The sequence below is a fragment of the Schistocerca piceifrons genome, chromosome 4, assembly GCF_021461385.2.
Source record: "Schistocerca piceifrons isolate TAMUIC-IGC-003096 chromosome 4, iqSchPice1.1, whole genome shotgun sequence".
NCBI classification, from domain to species: domain Eukaryota; kingdom Metazoa; phylum Arthropoda; class Insecta; order Orthoptera; family Acrididae; genus Schistocerca; species Schistocerca piceifrons.
The window spans coordinates 472,920,190-472,932,241 of record NC_060141.1 but is presented as its reverse complement, the minus strand read 5'-3'; the positions used below and the strand labels follow the sequence as shown (position 1 = coordinate 472,932,241).

Sequence of the window (12,052 nt, the reverse complement as noted above, 5' to 3'; positions counted from 1 at the left end):
ATGTATGAGACAGGCGAAATACCCTCAGACTTCAAAAAGAATATAGTAATTCCAATCCCAAAGAAGGCAGGTGTTGACAGATGTGAAAATTACCAAACTATCAGTTTAATAAGTCACAGCTGAAAAATACTAACACGAATTCTTTACAGACGAATGGAAAAACTGGTAGAAGCGGACCTCGGGGAAGATCAGTTTGGATTCCGTAGAAATGTTGGAACACGTGAGGCAATACTAACCTTACGACTTATCTTAGAAGAAAGATTAAGAAAAGGCAAATCTACGTTTCTAGCATTTGTAGACTTAGAGAAAGCTTTTAAAATTGTTGACTGGAACACTCTCCTTCAAATTCTGAAGGTGTCAGGAGTAAAATACAGGGAGCGAAAGGCTATTTACAATGAGTACAGAAACCAGATGGTACATATAAGAATCTAGGGGTATGAAAGGGAAGCAGTGGTGGGAAAGGGAGTGAGATAGGGTTGTAGCCTATCCCCGATGTTATTCAATCTGTATGTTGAGCAAGCAGAAAGGAAAGAAAAGAAAAATTTGGAGTAGGATTTAAGATCCTTGGTGAAGAAATAAAAACTCTGAGGTTTGCTGATGACATTGTAATTCCGTCAGAAACAGCAAAGGACTTGGAAGAACATCTGAACGGAATGGACAGTGTCTTGAATGGAGGACGTAAGATGAATATCAACGAAAGTGAAATAATGATAATGGAATGTAGTCGAATTAAATCGGGCGATGCTGAGAGAATTAGATTAGGGAATGAGACTCTTAAAGTAGTAAATGAGTTTTGTTGTTTGGGGATTGGATGATGATCGGAGTGGAGAGGATATAAATTGTAGACTGTGTATGGCAAGAAAAACGTTTCTGACGATGAGAAATTTGTTAACATCGAGTATAGGTTTAAGTGGCAGGAAGTCTTTTTGGAAGTATTTGTATGAAGTGTAGCCATGTATGGAAGTGAAACGTGCACGATAAATAGCTTAGACAAGAAGGGAACAGAAGCTTTCGAAATGTGGTGGTGCAGAATAATGCTGAAGATTAGATGGGTAAATCACGTAATTAATGAGGAGGTACTGAATAGAATTGAGGAGAAGAGGAATTTGTGGCACAGCTGACTAGAAGAAGGGATCGGTTGGTAGGGCACATTGTGAGACATCAAGGGATCACCAATTTAGTACTGGAGGGAAGCGTGGAGGGTAAAAATCGTGGAGGGAGACCAGCAGATGAACACAGTAAGCAGATACAGAAGGATGTAGGTTGTTGTTATTCGGAGATGAAGAGGCTTGCACAGGATAGAGTAGCATGGAGAGCTGCATCAAACCGCCCTCTGGACAGAAGACTACAACAACAACAACAACAACAAGCCATATCATAATTAATGGCATAAAAGCATATAGTTGAAAGTACACTACACTCCAAGTAAACACAGGTTCGCAAACGAACTGCTTGCGAAATAATTGCGATTTTGTGGTTACCAGCCATTACCGATGTGATTCTGTGTAAACACCACATGACAGTCCGTGGCGTGGTCTTTGTTTACATTTTCGAGACGAGTTGTGAACAGAATGAATGCGACTGTACAGAGCATAGTAAGAGTGCCACTCAAGTCAGTTGTCTACGGAGCATCAGTTGTGTCCTAGAAATGTTGATGGTAACATGGAACATTACAGAAACGAGGATTGTGCGGATATGCATTTCATACATGGCATCGCTAACGGCAGTTCACGGGAGGGCTGCATGATCGTACCAAGAAGCATACCGTGCACGTAGGTACCACGCGAGTTGAATGTTTGCAAGAGTGAATCAACGCCTCCGAGAAACTGAGAGCGTTCCACAAGCTACACGAGCACGAATTGCACCTATGCTTAAAAATGTGCTGCTGGAAACAAATGAACACTCTTCCCCTAATGAGCCACAATAGTGGTCGGAGAATAACTTTTTGCAAGCCAATGTGCACGCGTCACCTCGAACAAGGTCAGTGGCTTAGTGAGGCGAACCTTAGTCCTGGACTAACGTTCCGTCAGTGGACGGAACAATCAAGTGTAGGCAGCCCTTCATTTTAAAACCCCAGTTCGATTTTACAGGGAAGTAGATTGCATTCATCGTGAATCTCTTATCGAGCGTAAAGCCCCAAACGACTGAAAAAATCACAGACGATTTCAATATTTAAGGAAGACAGGACAACGGACACCCAAAATTACAGGAAAATATCCTCAACATCGGTTTGCTTGCAGGATTCTTGAGCATAGTCTGTGTTCGAATATAGTAAATTTCCTTGACAGAGAAAAGCTTCTGTCCAAAAATCAGCGCGGATTGAGAAAGCATCGCTTGTGCACGGTGCCCTAGGACCTGTTGGTGAATGGCAATAGGCAGCTTCCATATTACCAGATGTCTGGAAAGCGTTTGACACAGCGACCTACTGTAGAATGTTAACGAAAGTCAAGCACACGGAATAGGTTCTCACATGCGTGAGTGGCTCGAAGACTTGTTGAGCAATAGAACCCAGCCCTCGACGGCGAGTGTTCATCAAAACTATATGCAGAAAAAATTATCTGACGGACAATGTGAGCAGCAGTTTACGGCTGTTGGCTGATGACGCTGTGGTGTATGGGAAAGTATCGTCGTTCAGTGTCTGTAGAAGGTGACAAAAAGACTTAGACAGAATTTCTATTTTGGCGTGGTGATTCGAATGTATAAAAATGTAAGTAAATGCAGATGAGTTGGAAAAACAATCCTGTTATATTCGAATACGTTATTATTAGTGTGCAGATTAGCACAGTCACGTGATCACGTGTGTAGGTGTGACGTTAGAGAGCGATATGAAATAGAACTAGCGAGTAAAATCGGTTGTAGGGAAGGCGAACAGCCTAAGTCAGTTTATTGAGAGAATTCTAGGAAAGTGTAACGCATCTAGAAAAGGAGAACGCTTATCGAACACTAGTGCGACACATTCTTGAGTACCGTCCGAATGTTTGGGAGCCCACCAGGTCGGATTAAGGGAAGTTGTCGAAGCAGTGCAGGCGGGTGCGGCTAGATTTGTTACCGGTAAGTTCGATCAGCATGTGAGCATTACTGAAGTGTTCCTTGAACTCAAAAGGGAATCCTCGTAGGGAAGACGGCATTCTTTTCGTGAAACACTGTTGAGAAAATTTAGACAACCAGCATTTGCAACTGGCTGCAGGACTATTCTACTGCGACAAACGCACATTTCGCATAAGGGCCCTACCGTGGTTTGTGGAATATGTGTAGGCACTTACCCACGGAGTCACTTTATTTTGTGTTTAACTTTTATAACCCCCCCCCCCCCCCCCCCTCTAATCACTCGGATGAACTTCCACGCGTTTTATTTATGTCTTACAGTTTGCGGAGGAGGAGGGGGAGATTAGTGTTTAACGTCCCGTCGACAACGAGGTCATTAGAGACGGAGCGCAAGCTCGAGTGAGGGAAGGATGGGGAAGGAAATCGGCCGTGCCCTTTCAAAGGAACCATCCCGGCATTTGCCTGAAGCGATTTTAGGGAAATCACGGAAAACCTAAATCAGGATGGCCGGAGACGGGATTGAACCGTCGTCCTCCCGAATGCGAGTCCAGTGTGCTAACCACTGCGCCACCTCGCTCGGTACAGTTTGCCATTTGGGCGGTGTGTAGTAGTAGTTGTAGTGAAGCCGAACATGAAACTGATCGATTCACATATAACTTCCTGCAGTCGTGCTATATTACGTTAACAGAAGTACCACTCACCTTTCCCCAGCCCCAGGCTGCGGAGGCGCACGAAGAAGTTCTGAGGCCGTCCTTCAAATTCGGGTCGCGTGAGCACCTCGCGTGTGAGGCTCCTGGTGGAGACGATGACGGTCAGCTCGCCGCCCAGATGTAAACCAATCACGGGTGATCCGTACTTCTGGGCTAAGTACGTGAACGCCTCGTGCTGCGATCCCAGCTTCTCGCTCAGCCGGCACATGTCCTGGTAGTTGCCCACCAAGGGAAGCCAAGTCGGACCTGCGGAAGTAAACAGTAAGTCGTCTTTAGAGTCGTTCTTTATTAGTGCTTTAGCGATATTTTCCAACTAACCTGTCTTCTACGTTATACGTTTAATTTCTTGAAAGCAGGGTGAGTTCATGCACATTCTAGGCGCAATATTAAATACTGCAATCAAGTATGTATTCATGAATGAGTCTGCTACAACCATTCAACTGTTTGACTGGCGCACAAATGTATGATACTATGGTAAGTATTCCCTGTATATAAAATAATTAATGCAGAGACATTTGTCGGGTTTGCCGCCTGACAGTATTGTGCGAATCTCACAATGCTCCAGCGATACAACTGTTCGACGTCTTTAGGTTGTGAGAGTTTCTGTTGTCACTGATGCGAAACGCGACTGATGATCACCGCGCAGAGGCGATGACATTTGTCAGGCAAGGAGCAGCAGATACTCGTGCGCGGGGAGGCACTTGTTTACAGTTACCGTGGAGAGACCGCTATAAAACATGTTTACGTCCGTTTTATTTGCACAACACTGCGCATTCAAAGGAAAGTAGCATACTTTCAATGAGATTTCCCGCTCGCATTCAAAGAGAAATGGCATACGCTTTATTTATGCGATTTCCGGCTAGCTTTGGAAGAGAAATGGCATAATTTAAGCGATATTTGCGGTCTACTGTAGCGCATTAGCACATGATCACCACCCGCTACTGTTTATCCGTCTATTTTAACAGCCGTCTGCAGCACGATAGCTCAAATGCTTCAATATACACTATGTGATCAAAAGTATCCGGACACCCTCAAAAACATACGTTTTTCATATTAGGTGCATTGTGCTGCCACTTACTGTCAGGTACTCCATATGAGCCACCTCAGTAGTCATTAGACATCGTTAGAGAGCAGAATGGGGCGCTCCGCAGAACGTGGTCAGGTGATTGGGTGTCACTTGTGTCATATGTCTGTACACGAGACAGACAGTTGAAGAGGGTTGTAATGTGTAATAGGCAGACATCTATCCAGACCGTCACACAGGAATTTCAAACTGCATCAGGACCCACTGCAAGTACTATGACAGTAGGTAGGAGGTGAGAAAACTTGGATTTCATGGTCGAGTGGCTGCTCATAAGCCACACATCACACCGGTAAGTTACAAACGACGCCTCGCTTGATGCAAGGAGCGTAAACATAGGACGATTGAACATTGAAAAAACGTTTGTGTAGTGACAAATCACGGTACACAATGTGGCGGTCCGATGGCAGGGTGTGGGTATGGCGAATGCCCGGTGAACGTCATATGCCAGCGGGTGTAGTGCCAGCAGTAAAATTCGGAGGCGGTGGTGTTATGGTGTGGTCGTGTTTTCCATGGAGGGGGCTTGCACCTCTTGTTGTTTTGCGTGGCGTTATCACAACACAGACCTACATTGATGTTTTAAGCACCTTCTTGCTTCCCAGTATTGGAGAGCAATTCGGGGATGGTGACTGCATCTTTCAAGACGATCGAGGACTTGTTCATTATACACGGCCCGGGGCGGAGTGGTTACATGACAATAACATCTCTGTAATGGACTGACCTGCACAGAGTCCTGATCTGAATCCTATAGAACACCTTTGGGATGCTTTGGAACTCCGACTTTGTACCAGCCCTCACCGACCGACATCGACACCTCTCCTCAGTGCAGCACTCTGTGAAGTATGGGCTGCCATTCTCCAAGAAACATTCCAGCACCTGATTGAACGTATGCCTGCGAGAGTGGAAGCTGTCATCAAGGCTAAGGGTGGACCAACACCATATTGAATTCCTGCATTACTGATGGATAGCGCCACGAACTTGTAAGTCATTTTCAGCCAGGTGTCCAGCTACTTTTGATCACATAGTATTTTTAATTTCATATTTCACAGGCGTAAAGTGCTGTACTCCAAATGCAGCTCTTAACCAGCTCTTTCCTCACACACTATTTACGCGAGCTTCAACGACATTGCTTTCCTTTCCACATGAAACGACAGTTTGAAGAATGAAATAGAGTTTCGAATATTTGCAGGGGGCTACAGCTACACCGGTCCTCGAATTTCGAAGGCACTGCACTTCCAAAAATATTGCTCGTATCCTATTCTGTCCATTGTTGATCTTGGGTGCAGGAGGCGTATATACAGGGCGTATTATAATTATCAGCGGAAACTGACGCGGGTGAAAATATCCTATAATAAAGCAAAACCGTTCCAGTAAACAATGGTCCACGTCTAGTGTGAGGTCGGTTGCTTGACGGTGCGCTTGGTGCGGCGCCGCCCGTTGCCAGCGCGACGTAAGGCACTGAGGTTCGCACTAGTCGTATCGCTTCTAGTCGGGCGTGCCGCGACAGGCCTCACAAGGCGAAGTGACGGGTCTCATATAGCCTCTCCTTCCCAAGCGGCTCTTTCCGCCTTCCCGTGGTGGCAGACGTTAAAGACGGCATTTCTCGGGCCCGCCCGAACGCTGCCTTGCGACAAAAGGGAGAGCTGCGACCCAACCCAATACGAAAGCGAGGGGTGCGTGGCACAGGGGGAGCTGTGTCTGAGGGACCGAAGATCAGTCCCTTTTTCTTTTCGCAGGGCACAGACCAGCAGGTGCTCTGCATGCCGGCGACCTCCTTTGTCGGCGTGGGATCGCGGCGCGAGTCGACAAGTGTGCTTCGCCGCGCCCGTGGGTAACCTGGAAGTGTTCTGCCAAACCCAGGAGGTGGTGACATCACCTGGGCCAGGTTAGCTGGGTCCAGACCGCCGAACGTCTGGGTGACCAGCCCACGACCTGAGTAGGAGTGGGTCCTTGGCCGAGAGGTGGAAGCTCGGGCAAGTAGGCGGCGAAGGGCGAGAGGTGCATCCGCCTCTCCGGAGTGCGTGTTGCACTTGCAGAGGAGCGTCGGGTGAAATCGTCGGTGACGGGGCCACCGAGGGGGACCAGTGTGCTGGCGACGGAGCGTAGAACCCAGCAGCTCGAAAGTGCCCTTGGCCTTGGGGTGAGGCCGGTGGGCGAGCTGCATCAGCCCCGCCCCCTCCTCCTCCTTGCTTGAGGAGACGGTCCGTAGCAAGAGATGGGCTCCCACTTTGCCATCACTCGTCACAAACATGGCTGAATCAGAGACGAGTGAATCGAGTGCGTTTTCGAGGGCGAGTATGTCTGCTGTTCCTACCTCACAGGAGGAAGTGGGACGGAACGATGAGAACGTATATGAGAGACACACAAGAATCAGTCAGATCCTAGATTCTAGTGTTAAAAATGGTAAAATCAGCCAAGCTGCAGTCTTGGGAATAAAAAATGAACTTGCCGCCTGGGCTATTGCTAGTGCGAAGCTTAAGGGGTGACTTGAAGAACTTAAAAAGGAAAATGAAAAATTGAGACAGTAACCAACCAAAACATGGGCTGGAGTGGTAGCGCAAGTAGCCACAAAGGCCCAAACCACGAAAGAGACGATAGCGAAAATTTCAAAAAGACCAGACACGGCAGTCTTTCTAAGACCCCTGCCTGGCCAGACCATAAAGAAGGTGCAGGAGATCAGTACCACCATTGACCCTGCTAAAAACAAAATTAAAATTAATAAAGTCGAAGCAACCAAAAATGTCATAGTAGTAGATGTTGCAACCGAAGAGGATGGGGACAAAATTCTAAAAAAATCCCAAACTAAACCAAAGTATTAAATGTGAACCACCAAAAAGGCGTAAGCCGCTGGTGATTCTGTATGATGTGACAGTTGCACTAAAGGATTGTGACATATACGAGACCACATTCAACCAAAATTTTGACAACGTGGAATGGGAAACCTTTAGAAATGCTCACCTGCAGGCTCACCACCTCAGAGAGGAACGGGAATTGATCCTGCAAGAATATACCCCAACCTGGAGCACACTCTGCAATTTTCTCGTCTAGAGGAGCCGGTTGTCCTCACCACAACCTTAAGGCATGTGGTGCGTTTTGGCCACGATTACGGTCGAGACATCACCTTCCCGGTAGTGGAGGCTGTAGATAGAATTCAGCTCAAGAGAAAAAATCTCCCCACTGACTTTGGGGCCCTGTGGCACTTGGTTAATAAAGTGTTTCAAAGACGTAACGAAAAATTTGATCTTGATGAACTATAGGGGCCAGAGTCACACATCCATACATATTTTCCACGTGAGCCGTTTAAACGAGGGACAAATTAAGAGTCAAAATAGTAAATTACTCCTGCAGGAACTCTGAAATGTGGTGGAGGAGAAGAGTCTGGACATGCTCTCTCTGCAGGAGCCGTACTCCCAAACTGGGCGGATCCCATTCATGACTGCCAATTGACAAGTGATTTACTGTGGAGCAGAACCAAAGGCCGCAGTCATAATCACCAACTGAGCTTTAAGAGCCACAGTCCTTGCGCAATTTTCCAGTGACCACTGCAATGTCGTGGAGCTACAATCACCTGCAGGAGTGTTATACGTCATCAGCATGTACTTCCAATATGGAAGAGGAATAGCTGAATTCTTTGATAAGTTAACACAAGTAGCCACGGCATTGTGGGGGCGTAAATTTATCATGGCTGCAGACACAAACGCGAAGTCCCGCCCTATGGTTCAGTGGCACTCAAGATGACAGAGGGGAAAAAGCAGAGGAAACGATCATGGCACTGCAACTTGTGGTCGCCAACAGGCAAGGGAACCCCCCACCTACTCTGGCAGAAGGGGGGGGGGAGGTACAAACATTGACGTTACATTAGTAACGCCAAATCTTGTCACAAAAATCACAGACTGGAAAGTATGGGACAGGATAACGACAACACAATCTAATAACCTTTACTACAGGGGACAGGGAGTGTCACTGGGACATAGGGTGAGAGATACAGCTTAATTATAATAAGACAAACTGGGACCACTTAGCGACAGAGTGCAACATCCCGATATTGCCAGATGGTGATAAAAACGTGGAGGAATACGCCGAAGAACTGGCACAAACAATTACCAGGGCAGTATGGCAGCTGTACAATCCAGGAGTAGAGCTGTCGCAGCCTCCCCCACACCATGGTCTGCCGAACTGGGACAGATGCGCCAGGCTGTAGGGAGGGCGAGGAGGTGTTACCAGCGGAGTGTTGTCTGGGGAGAAAAGCAACGATGGCTGCAAGTCTATAGAGAGAGCAAAGACCAATTTCAACAGGAGCTCAGGGCAGTCAGGATGAGGAGTTGGGAAAACTATGTACAAAGCCAATTGGCCACAGACCCTTGGTGTGTCCTGTACAAACTTGTAAGGGAAAAATAAAATCACCTATATTGTTATCCACCACCAGGGATGGGGACCAGATGATGGACACTTGGCGGGAAACCGCCAAGGTCCTCCTTCAGGTCCTATTGCCCGACGATGAAGAGGACTCAGAAGAAGAAAAAAGAATCAGAAGGGAAGACCGAAGGGCCTATGAGAACAACAATATGCTCTACTCTTTCTCTGAAGAAGAAGTAGCTGCCCAAATCAAGGCCCTTAAGAGGGGTATGGCTCCTGGCCCAGACGGCATTACAGCGGAGGTGGTACAAATCCTCGCCTCCCAACTGCTTGCACCTCTCACTACATTGTAAAACGAGTGTCTACGACTCGAGAAGTTCCCAGCAATTTGAAAAAAAGCAAATGTAGTAATAATCAAAAACGGTCTGGAAAAAGATCCCACAGAAATTAAGTCATACAGACCCATCAGTTTATTGGACTTACTGGGCAAACTTTTTGAGAGGTTGCTAGCAGAAGACTGACAGCACACCGTGTACAGTGCGGGATGAGTGACAGACAATTTGGATTCCAGTCGGGGCGGTCGGCGTCTGACGCAGTTGCACTGGCTGCCGATGTCTGTGACTCTGCCCCGCACAACTATGTCGTCGACATCATGGTGGATAGCAGTGGCGCCTTTGTCAACCTGTGGTGACCCTCACTCTTCTCCTGCTTGCGAGAGAAGGATTATCCAGGGCCGCTATATGGCAGTCTGAGGAGCTATTGTGAAGACAGGGAGGTCTGGCTATCGGCCCCTAGCGGAAAAGTCAGTAAGAAAGTAACCAAAAGATGTCCTCAGGGCTCTGTCCTGGGACCTCTCTTTTGGGACATCAATATGGAACCACTTCTGGAAGACCTAAAGAGCAGTGATGACGTTCTGGTTGGCGGTCGGAGCCGCAAGGACTTGGAGCCCAAAGTAAAGAGAGCCATAACTATTCTGATAGCATGGTGCCGCAAGACAAAACTGACAACTGCGCCTAGTAAGTCAACATATCTGTTACTCAAAGGTCAACGTGCTAGAAATTCAACTGTAAGAATTAACAGCTCACCAGTTCTTAGGCGCCGTGAGGCCCAATATCTAGGTGTAGTCATCGATGAGAGGTGGAACTTTACATCACACATTGATACCGTATCACAAAGATCTCTGGTACTGCTAAACAATCTTATTGGAATAGGTCACAAACGTTTCCATGTCCCACCTAACCTAATAAAACTGTGGTGTCACCGCCAGACACCACACTTGCTAGGTGGTAGCCTTTAAATCGGCCGCGGTCCGTTAGTATACGTCGGACCCGCATGTCGCCACTATCAGTGATTGCAGACCGAGCGCCGCCACACGGCAGGTCTAGAGAGACTTCCTAGCACTCGCCCCAGTTGTACAGCCGACTTTACTAGCGATGGTTCACTGACAAATTACGCTGTCATTTGCCGAGACAATAGTTAGCTTAGCCTTCAGCTACGTCATTTGCTACGACCTAGCAAGGCGCCATTACCAGTTACCATTGATGCTGTAAAACATGTACCGTCAAGAGCGATGTACACCAATTATGGATTAAAGTTAAGTATTCCAGAAGCTATGTACATTTTTTGCTAGTCTCAATCCCTTGTCCTGTTCCAGACCTCACGCCAGCCTGCGTGAGCTTAAAAGCGTGCTTTTCGGCTTCCCTATAGTGGATTGGCTGTCGTGCCAATCCAAAACAAAAACTTTACCATAACAGTATCCTAACATCGATAGTAGGATACGGATCAGGGGTCTGGGCACACAGGCTCACGAGGGACATGCCTGCCATAGCCATAAGAAAAGTGCAGCGAAGTATGCTTCTGCGTTCCTGGCTCTGGCTCTGAGAACTATGGGACTTAACATCTATGGTCATCAGTCCCCTAAGAACTCTTGGAGGGGCACTTCTAGTGCTAATGGGGATCTGTCCACTAGATATCAAAATTAGAGAGCAGACTGCCTGGAACTGGGTGAAGAAGGACAGGAAGGAAAAAATAATGGAAATAATGGGGGTCTATGTTGGAGACAAGCTTGCAACAAAAAGGAGAAGGTTAGAACTATGGCAGGATCAGTGGAATAATGAGGAGACGGGGCGCAGAACCTATGAGCTGTTGCCGGACATAGAGGAACGCTTAAAGCTCACACACTTCAACACTATGAGAGGGTTGCTGCGACTCCTTACTGGACATGGGCCCTACCCAACATACCTGTTTCGGTTCGAGAAGTGGGCTACACCAACATGTGACTGTGACGCTGTGCAGGGCACTCCAGAAACTGTGTATGAGTGCCCCCTCTTCGATGGCACAGGAAATCAACTAAGACAACAACTTCCAAAAAACGATATGCACCACCTGCTTAGGCAAGAGGACACATTCAGTCTCCTAAATAAGCTTTCAGATGAGCTCTGAAAAAAGGTCCTTAGGGAATTTCTAAGGAACAACCAGTAAAAATCATACCGATTTAGACTCTGTGCACCTTCCCTGTTCTGCCGGGCCTGGACTTGGCCAGCCGCTTCACGGCTGGGATCCGCCTTGCCTTGGATTAGGGGGGAGGGTGTGCATCACCACTGATCGAGACACGCACCAATTGAGACATTAGATACAAGAATTAGGTTAGTATGTAGAAAGATAGGATAAAACTTCTAAGTATAGCACTGCAGCCCAGTGCCAGGGGAACGCCCATTGGGATTAGCTCGGTGGGCAAGGCCCACAACAATCAGGTTCATACAGTAGATCACTGGCACACCTGTACGCTGCAGGTAGAATAGACTAATAGGATAAAATAGATGTATCTTAATAACAGATTCCAGAGAGAGATACATAATAA

General features: G+C 47.2%; 1 protein-coding gene across 1 annotated transcript in view; it reads right to left on the bottom strand.

Moving 5' to 3' along the window:
- LOC124795924 (methyl farnesoate epoxidase-like) overlaps window positions 1-12,052 on the bottom strand; it is a 416,805-nt gene that overhangs the window by 171,204 nt on the left and 233,549 nt on the right. The window contains 1 exon segment of the mRNA XM_047260004.1: window positions 3,747-4,001. Coding sequence (XP_047115960.1) covers window positions 3,747-4,001 — 255 coding nt within the window.